Source organism: Chionomys nivalis, chromosome 14 (genome assembly GCF_950005125.1).
Source record: "Chionomys nivalis chromosome 14, mChiNiv1.1, whole genome shotgun sequence".
Classification (NCBI taxonomy): domain Eukaryota; kingdom Metazoa; phylum Chordata; class Mammalia; order Rodentia; family Cricetidae; genus Chionomys; species Chionomys nivalis.
Genome location: NC_080099.1, coordinates 15140458 through 15160180, shown reverse-complemented (window position 1 = coordinate 15160180; position 19723 = coordinate 15140458). Strand labels below are relative to the sequence as shown.

The window sequence follows — 19723 nt, the reverse complement described above, 5'->3', positions numbered from 1 at the left end:
AAAGACATGTTTACCCAATCATGGACAGAGATAATAAATTCTGCAGTGGATTTGTCTGATACAGGATAGAAATTCATCAAGAACATGCTCTTCCATTTTCCTTAGATATTTAGACAACATTTCACACAAAATGAATAAGCAATAGTTTCAATCATGTGCACCACAAATGCTCTCAAAGGCCATCTGTGATCAACAGCTTTCTCTGCCAGCAGGGCTGGGCTTTGGCCTCCAGTGACTGAAACACTAATCACATGTTACAAGACACATCTTGTGGTGGTGCTCCAGTCCATATGCAGTCTGACACTATGAGTATTAGTTAACAAACACATCAGAAAAGCTCTTAAGATCAAACCATGGATTTCTCTGAAGCAGACATTCTATCTTTGGTTCTTAATTTCTGCTTGAGAGGTGCAGGCAGGATTAAAATGACCTCAGGCCATTCTTTGAGAAATGTATCTTCCTTGTTTTGGCACATGAAAAAGATGGACTACTTACTTATTTTTACAAGAATTAAATCATGACAAAACATTTGATACTGCAGGAAAAACATCTTCTTCCGCGTTTTTTGGAGTTTATTAACATTTTGATTTTATTGTCTTCCTTTTATTTAAAAAGTTGTTTTCTCAAATAATATACAGCTTCCCCTTCCTCTACTTCTCCAAGTTCCTTATCATCTACGCTCCCATTGGCATCCAACCCTCTCTGAATTTCATTAGAAAAGAAACAGGCTCTTAAGGGATAATGATCAAGTTAAAATAAGGTACATAATTCTACATGTTCTCCTTATCTGGTTTAACCTTGGCTGAAATGGCATTTTATACTATGAATGAAGACTATGAATGGAGTTACTCTTGAACATCTGAATTCTTTTTTTTTTTTTTCATTCACTTGGCTTTGGATCAAGAGACTGTATTTCTTTTAATCACATATCTATTTTGGTTTTACATATTTTAAGTTCAAATTCTATCTGAGTCATTAAATTTTAAGTAAAACAACAACATATAGCTGTTTGGAGACACACCCACCACTCTATAACTATCTTCCTGGTAGTTTATGGGATGGAATGACCAGCCACATCACCTTCTTTGGAGAGTTCTAAGCCAGTGACAGACACTTTTCGATAAACGAAGATATGTGGTACATGAGGAACATCACCCACAGTTGACTTCTGGTCTTCATAGTGTTTGTGCACATACATGCATACGTAACTGCACATATGTGTACTGTATAAGCAGAAGAATATATACACACATACATAGACACTCACAGCTTTTGTTTTGATTTCTGCCCTGCTTTTCTATGATAGGCATAATCTATGGGATATCTCTCAATACAATTGTCTATATAGGCCAACTTAAACATATTTTAATATTGTATATTATAATATTAATACATGAATGTATTTATTTCTTTAGTAACTAAGGTGAAGGAAAAGTGAATCTTTATGTAAAAGTTACTTCTGTGTGTATATTGCTATAAGATTTATAAGTTGTTCAGGAAAAAATGGACTTAATCTAGACTAGATTGTCAAAGTTTGTCATTATTTAATGATTATTTAAAAGATCAGAGCATAAGACTTCACTTCCAGCAGAATTAGGTTTGAATTTTTCTTTCAGCATCTAACTGTATGAATTTGCAAGTCATGCTATGTCTCCCTTTATATCTTCCTCATAAAAAAATGGAAATGGGAAAGAACAAATTGTTATATAGATTAAATTTGAAAGCATAAGATTTTAGCATAGATATAAAGAACAAATTTTTATACTTATTTATTTTAATGAATAACTACCTTTTTTTCATTATACCTACCAATCCAAGTTACCACTTTCTCCCCTCCCCTCATTCCCTCAACATACCCCCTCACCTCATCCCCATCCAATCCTCAGAGAGGATAAGAGGATAAGGTGCATAGCTTTGTGGAAGGTTAAAGCCCCCCCCCCAGTATATCTAGGATGAGCAAGGTATCCATCCAAAGAGAATAGGTCACCAAAAAGCCAGTACATGCAGTAGGGATAAATCCTGGTGCTACTATCAGTGACCCCTCAGTCTGCCCCAGCCATTCAATTGTCAACCATATTCAGAGGGTCTAGTCTGGTTCTATGCTTGTTCCTTCCCAATCTAGCTGGATTTGGTGAGCTCCCATTAGCTCAGGTAGACTGTTTCAGTGGGTGAACCCATCATGGTCTTGACCTATTTACTGATATTCTCATTCCTCCTATTCTTCAACTGAACTTTGGGAGCTCAGTTCAGTGCTCTGATGCAGGTCTCTGCCTCTGTTTTAATCAGTTGCTGGATGAAGGTTCTATGGTGATATTTAAGATATTCATCAGTCTGATTACAGGGCAACTCAAGATCTGGCCCTCTCTCCTCTGATGCTCAGGGTCTTGGCTGGGGTCATCCTTGAGGATTCTGAGAATTTCTCTAGAGCTAGGTTTCTTGCTAACCCTTTAATGGCTCCCTCAATCAAAATATCTCCTTTCTTGCTCTCATCTCTGCCCTTCCTCCATCTCTGCAATCCCATTACCTCAATTTCTCTTCACCTTTTCCCTTCTCCTCCTCTTCCCCTTCCACCCTCCATTCTCTCCCTACCCCATGCTCCCAATTTTGTCAGGCGACTTTCTCTGTTTCCATTTTCCAGGTGTATCTAGATATGATTTTCTTTGGGTTCACCTTATTACTTAGCTTATCTAGGATCATGAACTATAAGCTCAATATCCTTTGTTTATAGCTAGTATCCACTTATGAGTGAGTACACATCATATTCATTTTTTTTTGCATCTGAGTTACCTCACTCAGGATAGTGTTTTCTAATTCCATCCATTTGCATGCAAAATTCAAGATGTCATTATTTTTTACCACTCAGTAGTACTCTAATGTGTAAATGTCCCACATTTTCTTTATCCATTCTTCGATGGAGGGGCATCTAGGTTGTTTTCAGGTTCTGGCTATTACAAATAGTGCTGCTATGAACATAGATGAACAAATGCTTTTGTAGTATGATTGAACATCCTTTGGGTATATGCCCAAAAGTAGTATTGCTGGATCCTGAAGTAGGTTGATTCCAAATTTTCTGAGAAACTGCCATACTTATTTCCAAAGTAGTTGTACAAGTTCTCATTCCCACCAGCAATGGATGAGTGTTCCCCTTACTCCAAATCCTCTCCAGCATAAGCTATTATTGGTGTTTTTGATCTTAGTCATTCTGATAGGTGTAAGATGGTATCTCAGAGGTGTTTTGATTTGCATTTCCTTGATGGCTAAGGATGTTCAACATTTCCTTAAGTATCTTTTGGCCATTAGAGATTCTTCTGCTGAGAATTATCTGTTTAGTTCTGTACCCCATTTTTAATTAGATTATTTAGAATTTTGATGTCTAATATCTTGAGCTCTTTATATATTTTGGAGATCAGTCGTTTGTCTGATGTGGAGTTGGTGAAAATCTTTTCCCATTCAGTAGGCTGCTTTTTTGTTTTATTGACTGTGTCCTTTGCTTTACAGAAGCATCTCAGTTTCAGGAGGTCCTATTTCTTTACTGTTGCTCTCAATATCTGTGCTACTGGGGTTATATTTAGGAAGTGGTCTCCTGTGCTGATGCATTAAAGATTACAACCCACTTTCTCTTCTATCAGGTTCAATGTGGTTGGATTTATTTTGAGGTCTTTAATTCATTTGAACTTGAATTTTGTGCACGGGGATAGATATATATCTATTTTCATTCTCCTACATGTTGACATCCAGTCATGCCAGCACCATTTGTAAACAACAAAATTTCTTAAGTGGTGGTTGTTTTTCAAATGAATGGCAAACAATCATTTTCAGTAGCATGGATCATTCATAGAATCATATAATGGAGTGAGACACACAAGAGCACACCAAAGATGACATCATGGAGTCTATAATGGGAACAAACCTAGGAGATAGAACATCAGGTGTGTAGTGTTAGCCCCTCAACTGGCAGTTGACCTCCTATATGATGGTTCTCTCTAAGAAAGAAAAGCTTTACATGTCATGTATCATGTGAGTTCTATAATATTTGGTGGGGCCCTAAAACACAGTCTCTGTCTGCCATGTCTGTGCGTTTGTATATGAATCCAAATACATTTAAGTATAAAGCTGTTCTAAAGTACTATCTATCTTTAGTCATAAAATGCTATCATTAAAACAAATTACTCTGCCTGTTGTTACTCTGCCAACTCAGAATCATTAACTGCTGTAATATCTCTCTTCTATTTCTAATTTCATATATCATACGGTAAAGATGGTATATCACTCACAAGCAGCATGGTTTCCCTCATGTTAGCCTTGTTATAAGATTACTATGGTGTTTTCAGTTTTTAGTCCATAAAATACGAATACATGATTATCATTGTCTTTATTTTGTTTTGGCCATGAAGTATGAGAACACTCTTCAATTCAATTCCAAACAACCTTTCCTGAAGATCATGAGGAAATTAAAAACATCATTTTAAAACTTAGTTGATATGGGTTCTCCCAACAATATGATGCCTGCAATTTAAAATCCTTGTTAGAAATGTGAATGACTGGGTTATTGCAGATGTCCCATTATCATAGTAAAAAATACACAACAAACACAACAAAACACCTGTCTGACGAATAGAGCTTTGTAAAAAAGAAAAAGTTGCATTTCTGCCCTTCAATTATACCACACAAAAAGGAAACGTTAAAACATTTCCAATTTTCTCACATCTAAATCAATACATCCATACATGTTCCAGGCATTGAAAACAAGGGGTCAAATCCTGTACATTTTCTAACGCTGTGGATTTGTATTGAAAATCAATGACTCCACTTACTAACTATAAAGAATATCAGTTCCCAGATACATTATGGGGGAAAGCCGAAATCACAGCAAATCTTCAAGTGTGCAGTACTTGCTTGCTCCTTAAGGATTTTGAAACCATGGCCAAATTGTCTAGAAATGTAGCAAGTGTTCCTGAGTACAAGTCATGAGGCAGGGGAGAGAAAAGCAGAAGCTGTGCCAAATTTGATTTACTGATTTCTGTTATTGTGTCAGTTCAAATCAAAAAGTAAAAATGCATGAGGTTAATATCAGGTGCAGTTACAAATCTTTTGGAGCGTATTATATTTAAATTCCCAGATGTATTTAACTTATTTTTGCCACAATGATATAATGGTGGGAATGCAAGTTACATTTTTGAATATAAGTTCCTGAAAACCTTTAAAAGACAGGTGGGCAGTGATTAGCCATTCCCAGTCATAAACTAACTAATTCATATCTGGAATAATAGTGGAGCAATACGCTGCAGTAGTAATAGGCTACTCCATGCTGGTTAGACACCCATATTATCTTATAGATTTCACAGAAATAAAAATGTAGGAATAAATTATTTATTTCTCAATGAGAAAATTTTATTTGAGGATGCAATTTAAAATAATTGTGCTCAAGGGGAGAAATAGCATGGATCTGTAATGGTATGAATAGTGTTTCCCAAATTTGTATATATAAGGAATATTAGCATCAAACCACAGTTGCAAGTAGGTTGTTATGGACATAATTAGTTAAAGAGCTCAAAGTAAAATCATTCTGGATTTAAGGTGCTCACAATACAACTAAATAATATTTAAAACATTAGCATGTGATTTGTATTTGATATTCAATATGGCTTTCATTACATACAAATTATTCTATGATATGACTGTCTGATTTATAAAGATCTACTACTTAATGTTATTTGTAATTTTAAACACTCTTTACAATTTAAGTAACACTCTAAGGAAGATGATTTTTCTTTAAAGTATTCCAAAAATAGGATAATACCTTAAGGCAAGTCTAATATATGGAGAACTGGACCTGTATTTTATCTCTATTTTAAAATGTATGCACACAATGCTTGTATGCTTACCTGTATGTGAACATAACACTTACACACATTATTTTCCAAGAATATTCTTGTACATTATGTCCTAAAACAGTATATGGAATTTATATTACTCTTGTGTTTCCTAAATACAGCATTGCCACTTATTTTTATTACTACTTTAATCAAAGAAAATAATCACTAATTTAACTTCTGTTTCTGTATTTGTAAACAAATTTGAACTTTTTATCATGTTTTAGCAATTAATCATGCTTTGAATAGATTTCCAGTCCTTTCTCTGTTTTATGTTCATCTTTTATGTCATAAAATTTATTTCATGTTTATAATGTTTTAATGTTCGGAAGAATTGAATGACAAGAAAGTGTCAAGAATCCAAAAATCTGTAGTCTATAAAAAAAAGACTTGAAATAAAATATCCTTACATGTATTTATGTCTTATATTAATTCTTAGAAATATTAAAATATTTTCAGCAAAAATTTTAAAAACCTGATTTTTTTTCCCTCAAAGTAACAACATCATTTTAAGTGCTCTAATAAGCACATGGGCTTTACTTTAACATCAATTATTTTTATATTTCATATTATTTCTTTATGGTTGAAGAAAATACATCACAGCTTGACTAATTTTTTCTGAAAAAAGAAAGCTTGGCTTTTAGAAAGCTTTACAAAGAGTGTGTTGGAATGTCATAACTGGCTTTTAGGTTCAACAACACCCACCTAGAATTGTGTTCAGTTTTAAAATCTGCAATGTTATATTCTATAATCTCTCCTGGAAACATTCTTATAGTTCTCACAATTTTGTTCAGAAAATATTCCCATGGGAACAAACTATGTTATTCTATAATCAATTATTATAGGCTTATAAGTAGGCAAGTAATAATTTCTGCATGTGTATGCGTGTATGCATGAGTGTGTATGTGTGTGCACGTGCGCAGGCGCACATATACATGCATGGTATTATTTAAAAAAACACTTAATGGATATCTGCACAGAGGAAAGAAAAATTAAGTGATTAATTTCCCCCCATCAGAGACAATTTATTCACTGGACACATGCAGATTTATATGAAAAATCAATGATTCTACTGCCTTCCTTGACAAGAAAGAGTCAAGGATCCAAAAATCTGTATTCTATAAAAAAAAGACTTGAAATAAAATATCCTTACATGTATTTATGTGTTATATTAATTCTTAGAAATATTAAAATATTCCTAAGATAAGGAATATCTGTTTTCATTGCCTCTAATCTCATGATCATGTGCTGTGCTGTGATATTTTATCTTCCATTGTCAGCGACACTTGATTTAGGGACACTTGGGAGCCCTTCCTTTGTGAAAATCTTCACAGCAATTCCAGGAAAGTTTAACAGAAATACAAAGACCACCCCCCCACACCCAACAGTATAGATGTCACCTTCTGACGGCGGGAGACTCAGGTTGAATAAGCTGAACATTAACATTTAAGTGTCTCAGCTTCCTGACTGTGAGCACACTGTGATCAGTACCTCATGTTTCTGCTGCCACAATTTCCCCTTTATGATGGGATATACATTGAAAATATGAGCCAAAATAAACTCTTATTTTCTTAAATTACTTTTGTCAAGTATTTCGACCCAGCAATGAGAAAGAAACCCATACAGGAAATTGGTCCCTATTAGTTAGAAAATGATCTGACAACGATGATCATGTGGTATATGAGCATTGGAATTGGTTTGTGGGAGGGATATAGAAGAGCTTTAAGCTGAAGAGTAGAAAAGCTCTTGAATACTGTAAGCAAAGCAATTCTGGAAAGAGTGTGGGATTATCACACTCTCCAATGAGCGTTTCTGTTCATAGAAAGGCAGACAGTTGAATTCTGTTCTTGGGAGGTTCCTGAGGGGAACAAAGATTCTACTGGGAACTGTGCTAAATGTCTTTGATGCTATATTCTGCCAAAAATCTGACTGTATTCTGTCCATGTCCTGAAAAAATAAAGCAAGGTCAAGTGTAAAGGTAATGGACTAAATAGTTTGCTATATTAAGAGTATACCATCCAGGCTGGAAGCCTGGTTGCAAATAGAATCAGTAATTGTTAAAGAAATTGATGCCACAAAAAAGAAACCTTCTCTTGTGCACTGGCAAAATAGTAAAGGTCTCCTTAAGGCAACTCATCAGGGGTTCCACGCTATAAAAGTGCAGGTTAGATGAAATAGAAAGTGAATTGAGAATTATGCTAATGGAATTCCTTGATCAAAACAACTACCCCAGAGAGTTCAGTTGTCAAAGAAAAACAAAGCTACTATATCTTGGAAGAAGGCATTCAGCATATCTCTGTAGCTTGTGGCAGATAGTGCACTCCATGTACTGCTGGCTTTCCAGGCATGCAAAACGAAAGAGACGGTGAATATAACACGGAGGTTAACATCAGGATACTAGAAAGTTGCTGAGGCAATGTGTAGCAGGGTTAGATTCTCTGGAAGTAAGCTTGAGCTGTGGACGAAGTTCCATCGCATTAAGCTGTGAAAGTGAAAGGCATTGCAGTGGAAACTTCAGTTGTGCTTATGCCTGAGACGTGAGTTAAATGCCTACGAGAGCTGAGGCTTAGGAATAGGACTGACACATGGGAGTCATTATGGTTTTAGCTTGTGCAGGATTTGGATGTGCAGGACTACCCAAAAACAGTGGAGACCAGGTGATGTCTCCAAGAGTTCCAGATGCTCTACATGAAGCTTAATATTTGGTGGTTACCTTCTCTGTGTGACATGAATAAATCTATTGGGTTCAATCATGCTTCCTTAAATCACAATATGTTATTTCATTTTTCCATATTAAGTATTAAGTACAATGGTAAAATAGAGACATGTTAATTCTAACACACATACCCACACACACACACACACACACATACACCAACAAATACACAGAGAATGGGGGATGACAATGACTCACTGGCAACTTTGTAATAAACAAGACAAACAACAAACGTTGCTTGATTCATTATTTAAGTGGATATTATATTCTAAGTGATAAAATACCTAATAAACAAAAAAGAATAAATAATATATATTGTAGTGATGTTAAAAGTCCATGGTATTAGCTTGTTAATCATTATTTGTTCTTTTATAAGAGTTCATGGATAAGATTGCTTTGTGTCTTAGAAGAGACTTTGGGCCTTTAAGCAATTGTTTAAACATTTAACAGTTTGAAGATTTTACAAAGAAACTAAATTTATTTTCAATTATTAGAAATTGAGAAGTTTTTTTACCGCTGAATAGTACTCATTGTGTAAATGGAGCACATTTTCTTGATCCATTCTTCATTTGAGGAGCATCAAGTTTGCTTCCAGGTTCTGGCTATTACAAATAGTACTGCTATGAACATAGTTGAACAATGGTCCTTGTAGTATGATTGAACATCGATTGGGTATATGCCCAAGGGTGGTATTGCTGGTTCTTGATGTAGGTTAATTCCAAATTTTCTGATAAACTGCCACACTAATTTTCAAAGTGGTTGTACAAGTTTGTGTTTCCACCGGCAATGGGGGAGTGTTCCCCTTACATCGCATCCTCTCCAGTATAAACGATCGTTGGTGTCTTTGATTTAAGCCACTCTGTCTGGTGTACGATGGTATCTCAGCATTGTTTTGATTTGCATTTCCCCGATGGCTAAGGATGTTGAATATTTCCTTAAGTATCTTTTGGCCATTTGAGATACTTCTGTTGAAGATTTTTGCTTAGATCTGTACCCCATTCTAAAAATTGGGTTATTTGGTATTTTGTTATCCAATTTCTTGAGTTCTTTATATATTTTAGTTATCAGCCATTTGTCTGATGTGGGGTTGTTTAAGATCTTTTCCCATTTAGTAGACTGCCTTTTTGTCTTATTGACTGTACAGAAGTGTCTCAGTTTCATGAGGTCCCATTTATTTACTGCTGCTCCCAGTAACTATTCTCCTGGTGTTATATTTAGGAAGTGGTTTCCTGTGCCCATGCATTGAAGGCTACTTCCCACTGTCTCTTCGATCAGGTTCAGTGTGGTCAGATTTATATTGAGGTCTTTAATCCATTTGGACTTGAGTTTTGTGCATGGGGATAGATTTGGATGTATTTTTAAAATTTGCATGCAGATGGAGGGACTAGAAAAAACATCCAGAATGAGATAACCTAGACCCAAAAAGGTGAGCATGGTATATACTCATTTTTAAGTGGATACAGCTGTAAAGCAAAAGGTAACAAGCCTAGTCAACGACACCAGAAAAGCTAAGTAACAAGGAGAACCCTAAAAGAAACATATATAGATCCCACTGGGAAGGTGAAATAAACAAGATCTCCTAGAAAATTGGGAGCATGGGGGTGGGGAGAGATGGTGGGGCAGAAGGGGAGGAGGAGGGAAGAAGGGGATGGGGGGAAAAACTTGAGAGAACAGGATGGTTAAGATGGGAGAAGGACAGAGCCCAAGAGCAAGGAAAGAGATATCTAAGGAAGCCTCTATGGGGCTAGCAAGAAACCTGGCACTAGAGAAATTCCCAGGAATCCACAAGGATAACCCTAAGCAAAATTGGAGAGGGTAACTGAACTGGCCTTCCCCTCTAGTCAGAATGACTACTATCTTAAATGTCATCATAGAATCTTCTTCCAGTAATTGATAGAAGCAGAGACATAGATCCACAGTGGAGCACTGGGCTGAGCTCCGAAAGTCCAGTCGAAGAGTGAGGAGGAGTGAGAATACGAGCAAAGAGTTTAAGACCATGATGTGGATACCCACTGAAAGAGCTTGCCTGAGTCCACTAAATCCAGTCTGACAGTGAGGGACCCAGCATGGAACCAAACTAGGCCCTCTGAATATATGTAACAGCTGTGTAGTGGGGGCAGACTATGGGACCACTGGCAGTACTGCTTGTACTGGCTTTGTAGAACCCATTCTCTTTGGAGGGCTACCTTGATCAGCCTGGATATAGTAGGGAGGGCGTTTGTCCTACTTCAAATAAATGTGCTAGATTTTGTTGACTCCCCATGGGATGCCTTACCCTCTCCGAAGAGTGGATAGGGTGTGGGATGAGGGAGAGATGAAGGGAGTGGGAGGAGGGGAAGGAACGGAAACTGGGATTAATATGTAAAATGAGAAAAGATTGTTTTTTAAGATAAATTTTGAAAAAGAAATTGAGAAGTTGTTGAGGATTAAGTATGAGAGTCAATATGACAAGGAGTGATTTGTGTGTGTATGTGCTTTTAGGGGTACACACGTGTACCATAGGTGTGCCCATACACGTTTGAATGGTGTACAAGTATATGTTTAGGCCAGGTGTCTTCTTCTTTTTTTTTTTTTGATTTTGTTTTCAGGTGTCTTCTTTGATTAATCTCTAACTTTTTTTGAGACTCTCACTTAATCTAGAACTCATTAATTGACTATGCTCGTTGGTCATTGAGTCCCAGAGAGCCGGGTTATGCCTACTCTCCCATGCCCAGATGGCATGTCTTTTTATCTGGTGTGGTTTTCATGAGAGTTCTACTTATCTAATCTTGAATTCTAATACTTGTACACCAAGCATTTTATCTACTGAACCCAGAGTTGATTTCGGATAATTAATGTTCATTGAGTATTAATGTGACTGGAATTGGAATCATCAAGAAGACACACCTCACAGGAAGGCAGTCCCACCATGAGTGTGGGCTGTTCCTTTGCAAGAACTTGGGCCCCAGATAAGAACAGAAAGAGAGTGGAATTCCAGGCTATAGTTCTTTCTTTCCTTCTGACTGTGCGCAGTGTGAGCCTCCTCACTAAGCCTCCTTTGATAAGATGTACAATACTAGTGGTTTCTCACCTTGCTAATGCTGTCACCCTTTACCACAGTTCCTCATGTTGTGCTGACCCCCACTACAAAATTTTTTCATTGCCACTTCATAACTGCAATTTTGCCAATGTTATTAATCATAATGTAAATATTCAAATAGGACCCCTCTGGTGTCAAAACCCACTTGTTGGGAACCACTGTACTCTACTCTTTAACAATGAACCCAAAAAAGTCATTTCTTAAGTTGTTTTTATCAGAAATTTTCTCATAGCATTGAGAAAAGTAAGTTATATGTGTGCCATCCCTAATCTGCTCAGTATCTATCTTGAGTAACTGTGATGTACAGTTATGCTATGATTTGTGCTCAAGGCCACAGATATGGCTCAAACAACACCTAGGCCTATAAAACTCTTAGTCTTGATGCCACCATCATATAAAGTCTCGATGGATAAGAAGAGACCTCCGATGAGCACTCGCCAAAAGCTCTGGTTTGCAGGAATTTGCCTTGAGCTGTGTAGTAGTCGAGTACTTAGCCAGTGACAGACAAGGGAAGCTGCACACTCTTTATCAAGCTCCTGCTTGTGGGAGAGAGTCATTTTGTATGACCTCCCAGAGTCATCCCATCAAGTGTTGCAAGCTCTGTATTTGTCCCAAAGTTATGGCCACCCAACCCAGTCACATGTCACCAAAATTTTTAAGTATCTCCCTGTCCCTCCCTCTTCTTTACTTGTGCACTCATTCTTGTGTTCCTATGCACACACCTTCACTGGGATGACTTTAGAAGACATTTCTCAGTGTCTTTACTAGAAACTTAGATTAACATATACCAATTTTCCAAAACACCAAGAAAATGTACTGTTTTTCACTTTATAAAATAGAAATTCTCTATGAAAATTGGATCCAGTTTTCATAAATACTAACGTCATTTTCCACTATATCTTGACATTTGTGGTAAGGGGATCACAGTGGGTAAAATACAGTCACTTCAGTTCATTGGATTTTGTTTTTAATAAAAATTGTTAACTAGAAAGTTAAAAGTCGGCAATAGGACATACTGAATCAGCAATTCTGAGAGGATAGTGTAGGAAAAAATTCTGTGATGCACTTATTAAAATGATGATGCAAGGGAAGAATGGGTAGTGAAAGCATTATAGGGCATCTAAAGTTAAAAATATAAAGGCTATTCTTGCTCAGGCCAATCAATGTCACCTGCCAGGAAAAAAGTCGATGTTCCTTTGAAGTGAGAGGATACTTTATTCTTAAAGCATTTAATTCATCAAAAGCTTGCCAGACTGCACTGTGTGAACACTGACCTGTGAACAGGTACCAGAGGTTATTTGGTTCCAATGTTTCCATCTCACCCCGGCGGGTGGTCTTTCTGTGTCGAATTTTATAACCAGTAATAAATCCATTTTGTGTTCCTGATGGGGGAGGAAGCCAGCTTACTTTGATACTCTGTAAAATAAAAAGAATATAGAAATTAAGATATTGAAGAAAGAAGGACAACTGAGTAGATCAGAGAAGCCATCCAATCACAAGTGTGAATCAAACACGGAAGCAAGTTTGCAAGACATGGCCTCCTAATTAAATTCTTTCCTAAATTCTGACAGCATTCATAAATGCTTTATTTTAATAAAAATGCCCACACTTTATGTGACTGATTACATTCAATATCATGTCTCCCTTGTCAGCATCATTAAAATGATAATAGTTGATTCTAAATAGCAAAATTCACAGAAAGGCAGGACTTGGATACAGCAGATAAGACAGCACCAAGTGGGAGCAAATTGGAGGCAAAGGAGAAAACTAAGTCGAAGACCATTTTTTTTTAAAATACGTTAATGAAAACCAAGCTAATTTCCATTTAATAATCATCTAATTCTGGGCTTTTTTGCTTCCTGTACAACCTGAACTTGGTATTAAGGCATGTTGCTGGAAAGGGAGATGTCTTAGAAAGCTTGAATATGAATTAAACTGCAGCTTCTTCCATTGAGAGAGAAACCCTCTGACTCTCACTCGCTGGACTAGCTGAGAGTTCAGTGCTCAGGGTCCTTGAACACAAAGGCCACAGATTCAGATAAGAGGCACACCAGTGAGCAGAAATGGAAGGGGTTATCAGGTCCAAGATGTGAGGCATCTATATTTTCTTTTCTCATCCAGTTCCTATGGGGACTTAAGTTAGGGATGTACAAAATCAAATAACCGTTCATGACAGAAAATTTAGAACTTTGAACTAGACGAAAGGATGCAACCTGAGTTCCCAACAGTGAAGCCATAGGATGACAAGTCCCACCCAGGGACAAGAGTTTGCCCTTTGCAAGTTAACATTTAGAGAGACATTTTAGTATAAACTGATAAGTTCATATGACTTGATATCAAAGAAAGTCTTTGACACATGCATACACACATACTCAATAGAAGGAAGAAGTACATAATAAGTTGACCTGAAAGAAACAATAATATTACACATAAAATAGCCCAGGAAAATATAAAATTCTACACCAAAACTCTAAGAGAAAATGCTGGATCCTGAGCGTAATAAAAACACATGGAAACCGAGATAGTAACTAAGCCTGAAAAATATGACAGTAAAAATTAAGAAGGAGGAAAGATTGTAGTGAATTGGAAAGAAAGAATAAGAAACTATTGCTTATATAACTATAACCTCCTCCAAAATCTCAATGGTAAATTGAGAGGATAGAAAGACAATAGGGTATGAGGTTGAAAAATAGCAAAAAACGAAAAACAAAAGAAAAATAGTAAATAAAAAAGTTTCTCAGCTTTCCAATAAAAGTCTATCCCTGAAAAAGTGGAAGAATATGGGATTATCTTAAAAAGAACCATGAAATGCTTAATAAAACAAATTTAGAAGTATCACATTAAAACAGTAGTTGCATTATTTCCTCCTCAGAGATAACTGGGCACCAATGTTTCCAGAATGAAGAATGGAGGAGACAGGCCATATAAAGTAGACCCAGAAAAAGAATGACATCAGCATTTTCAAAAATACTTAAAGTTATAAAACAACATGATGAAACCGAGAAAATTCTAGTTGGGAAATTGCAGGGTAGCTCTCTGTGTCATAACATAAATAAGCGAAAGAAAGGTATAAGGCTAGTCAGATATAGTAACACATGTTCCTGCAGGTGAAGCGTATGAGTTTTTCCCATAGGCATGACTTCAGACATAGTTATTTGTGTCCCCTTAATCAGAAGACTGATGAGAATATGTTCTGGGGGAAAAAAGATGCCAGTGAAAGAGACTTGAAAACCACGGAATCTGAGTATAAAACATGAAAGTCTCAGGAAGAGAGGAAGGATGAGGCGGGAAAAGTAGAAAAGTAGGGTGGTCACTTTATCTGGAGAGGGAAGGAGGGCGACACCAAGAGAGAGAAAGGGATGTAGGAGCAACAAAGGACAGAAAGAATGCCTGGAAGAGCCTTGTGGAAACATTATTAAATACATATATAATATGAATATGTCCATTATGTCACTTGGGGTGAAAATATTCTCCCCAAAAGTCACGAGTACCTAACAGAAACCCCATTGGTAGGCATGGGGAAACTCCCCTCTAGTCATCAGTTAGAGGAGCCCAAAGAGAGCTCCATAACCTTTTGCTGTTGTCCTTGTGTGAAGGTGACACACACTGTAGACACAGGACTTGGAGAAATCCAATTGGAATTGCCCTGGAAAGCTCCTCCCTGAGAACTAGCTCTCCTATCATTTGAGGATGCCATACAAGCTGCCAAGGGAGAAAGACACCTAAAAATCATACCAAACTGCAATAATATTACCCAACTAGCACAGGAAGGTATCCCTGATAATGCAGTTGCAACACTTATATCAACAGCCACCTGGTTGGACTTAAAGCCCACTCAATAGGAGGAAATTCATACACTGTTCTGTAAGCCGGTTAACTACCTGAGGCTGGGGAGACATGAATCCTTGAGGGGAACCTGCTACTGCAATGGTCCTAGTCCAGTATAATTCCCAGCTGCATACCAAGTACCTGCCATTATATTTCTAGATAAATAGAGTTCTTACTCCTTGTGCTGCGGTAGTTTCATGTCAACTCTTTAAAAGCTAATGCCATCTGAGAGGAGGAAACCTCAATGGAGAAAATGTCTCCATAAGATCAGGCTGTGAGCAAGCCTGTAAGGAATTTTCTAATCAGTGGTTGATGGGAGAGAGCCCAGTTCATTGTAGTGATACCATCCCTGGGCTGGTAGTTTTGGGGTCTATAGAAAAGCAGGCTGAGCAAACCCCAAAGAGCAAACCAATAAGCAGCACCCCTCCATGGCCTCTGCATCAGCTCCTGCTTTTAGGTTTCTGCCCTGTTTGAATTCCTGTCCTGGCTTCCTTTACTGATGGTCTATGATATGGATGTATAAGCCAAATAAGCCCTTTCATCCCTAACTTGTGTTTATTCAACGTGTTTCAACATAGCACTAGCAACCTCAACTAAGGCACCCCTCATCAAAGAAGTTTCCATTAAGTGATGGTGACCATTAAAGAAGTGTAATTGGTAAAACTGCAGAGACTTACTGTAGGGTGCCCAGCCTGAACTAACACTTCTACAATATTTATATCTAAAGCTGAAGAAACTTTGCAGAAGAGAGGCAGAAAGACTGAAAGAACCTAAGTAAGAGAATATCTGTGAGACAGAGTCTTCTATGATGACAGTAAATGGATCCATGATGGGATGGGCATGAAGGCTACCACAGAGTCAGTTGATAAAAATGTCTCCTTGTTTTCTCTTTACTATCTCTTTACCTCCACCCACAATGAAACCATTTTGGGGGGAGTGTCACTGTGCATGCAATTCCTGATACTTGATAAGTGTCCCACCAGTGAGCAGTATTCCTACCTCTATTCTTGTGGGTATTTTGCTTGTTTTGTTTTTAATCTGAGTCATCCTACCACTCACACCCACCCTGCTTCATATTAGACTGCAAGCTCTCAGTCTTTCCTTCATTGTGCTGCCCTAATGCTATGTTCCTATCTTGCTGTTCTTTTTATTCTTGTTCCATGCAGTCAGTACCCCAAATCCATCCCTAGCAAGTGAAAACTCTATTACTGGTGTGAATAATTCATACTTTTAAGACTAGTCCCAAGATTAAACATATGCGTGCCATCATATTTTCATTAATCCTTTTCATTTTAAATCTAACAACCATCTCGCTGACAACATATTTCATTGAAGTTACTGAATGTATGAAGCAAACATTTAGATGGAAAACAAATCAACTGTCTACAACATGAAGAAAAGAATCAAACAAATACAGGATGTTCCTTAAAATTCTAACCTTTGAACTTAAAGTCCCAGAGGATTATGAAAGGTAATAAAAATGCAAAGTTAAAAGTAACTTTTATGGATTTAGGAACAGATTTTGACTGTTCTTGACTTCAAGGCAACCATTTTTTTTTAAAAAGTAAACAGGTGGAACTCTCAAAATACAAAAGTAACATCTTTTGGCAAGACAAGATGGTAGGGGTCACCAGGGCTGTGTTTCAGGGAATAACACATCATTTTTGGCGCTGCTGAGTGTTTTTCCCAACTCCGTTCTTCTATGTAGATGTTGTTTCTTGTGGGTCACCAGCCCGCAAATAAAGACACACTTATTATTAATAATGAAGCTTGGCCTTAGCTTAGGCTTGTTATTAACTAGCTCTTAGAACTTAAAGCAACCTTTTCTGCTAATCTACACCCTGTCATATACCACCCATTCTGTTTCCTCCTTGTCTCCAGAGTGGCTCTCAAAGGCCTAGATGCCTTCTCCTAGTTCCTCTCTCTGCCCAGGAAGTCTTGACTATACCTCCTGCCTCCCTTTAGGCCGCTCAGCTTTTTATTACACAAATCACAGCAATATACCTCATGCAGTATAAAATATCTTACACCCTCCCCCTCTCTGCCTTCTGAATTACAGGAAGCAGCTTTCTCTTGTTCCACTTGCAGCTAATGTTCTAAACAAATCCCCTGGAAGACTGACTATAGGAAAAACGAGAGCACAGCTAACAAGCACCCAGGCAGACTGTCAAACAGTGTCTGGTCTGTGATTCCACTGGTTTCAACTTGAGATCATTTACTCTTCTTTTGAAACTTTCAACAAGTTCCATTGGATTCTCCCCTGTGAAGGGAGCCTGTGAGCTTCAACGATCTGCGCAGCTCATCTGTGAGTAGCATGGCTTGTATCACTACCATTTGCTTATACTTTAATACATTTGTGTGCCTTCTTGCCTTCAAAAAATATGCTAATTTGATATAAAATTTGATAAGTCACCACATTCAAATCAAGTATATACTGAATAATTCCATTTTGATTAAACCCAAGGATAAGAAAAAATAACACAAAACACAGAACAATTGCAGAAGCAGTGGCACTTTGAGGTTGATTACATAGAGTAGAAGCCAACTTTCAGGGGTGATCTAAGTCTTCTGGATCTCAATTTCATGCTTGTTGACCTGGCAAAGGCAAAATCAGAGTTCTTTCATGGATATTAGACTTTATTATAGGCATACTGGTGCTCTTTAACATTTTAAATATAACGTGATATTTTTACAATATTTAAATTATTTTTAAATAAACATTAAAAATGCTTTCTGGAGGTAGAAGAAAAAAACGACCAGCTTTTAAAAAGAAGCCAGACCAAAAGTCCAGGTATAGACTCCACAGTATGGGTCACAAGCCAGAGCCTTTCATGTCCATTGGACCTAGAACAAGATGGCTAATGCAGGACATTACTCTGGGAAGAGGGATATCCATGATCATTTTCTCATCTACAAAATGGCTGCTGCTTGAAAATGACTGAGCTTATTTTGTTTGTGCGTTTTGTTTTCTGAGACAGGGTATCTCTGTGTATCTGTCCTGGCTGTCCTGGAACTAACTTTACACACTAGGCTGACCTCCAACACATTGAGATCTGCCTGCTTCTGCCTCCAAATGCTAGGATTAAAGGCACATGCCACCGCCATCCAGCAGCTGAATTCTTTTATACAAGCAGATAAAGTCATGTAAAGGTGCAGGTTTTTTTTTTCTAAGTATCTTGACAATTACGACATGTGCCAAACAGTAGATTTTCATTATTCATCATATTTATTTCTATAAATCCTCAAGAAACATCAATTCTCAATACTGAACAATTGGTCTTACAGAAAGTAGTAATTTGGATTTCTTCCAGCTTTTGATTACAAAATGCATGTCAACTTCTCTATAACATGTCTTTCTCTTCGTTTTTCTTGAAAATAGCTTATTTAACATTTTTTGGTTAATATTCAGTTTTAATATCCAACCCTAATTATTTACATCCTATTTACCACATCACCACATTTTAGATTTATGAACATTAAACACATATCAGTACTACATGCTAGAAAAACTCAAAACAATAAAGTCTGCAATAAAAATAGATAAGGAAAATAAAAGTCAAAATTAAAGAAAAAAGATACTCATTTTCCATGTAAGATTTGAAGGAAGAAGCCAGGATAGTGGATGACAAAATTTTTACTTTTCTGCCCAAGACAAATGAAGACCCTTATTATTAAAATTGTGTTTACATTAGTGAATATTCTTCTCTCAGATACAGACTTTTCAACTGGTGAGGACCAATTATAGTTTTGTATGTATATTATTTACAGTTGAAATGTGCAAAACATTCATGGAGAGCTGAAATATAATACTGTGTATTATATAAACTATTCTTTGTATCACTTGATCAACTTATTTATGATGTTAGAATACAAGGGAAACATGGAACTACTGAGATTATTGGCCCTATAAACACACTAGTATGAGAGATTGACCCCATTTTTCTTAGGATTTGTTAATGTCATATTTAAACTACTATTGACATGATAATGATATACACTCTACTAAAGGTATGAATTTATAGTCCTGATAATTCTGTGAATTACAGTTCATTTTTTGACTTTTGTTCTGTCATATAAACTATAACACAAAGTGATTAAGTAACTTCAAATCATGTATTCTGTAATTGGTGAGACAGAAATAAAGCTGAAATACTGTGATTCTACAACTGGTATTTCACTTCAATTTAATTTTGCTTCTCAAAGGAGGTTCACGAAGTTAATAACATA

General features: G+C 36.9%; 1 protein-coding gene across 3 annotated transcripts in view; it reads right to left on the bottom strand.

Annotated features, from left to right (window-relative positions):
• Positions 1-19723, bottom strand: part of Dcc (DCC netrin 1 receptor) — a 1032721-nt gene that overhangs the window by 176913 nt on the left and 836085 nt on the right. For all 3 annotated transcript variants that reach the window (XM_057788956.1, XM_057788957.1, XM_057788958.1), the window contains exon 13: positions 12943-13084. In XM_057788956.1, the coding sequence (XP_057644939.1) occupies positions 12943-13084 (142 nt within the window). The remainder of the gene's footprint in view (positions 1-12942; positions 13085-19723) is intronic.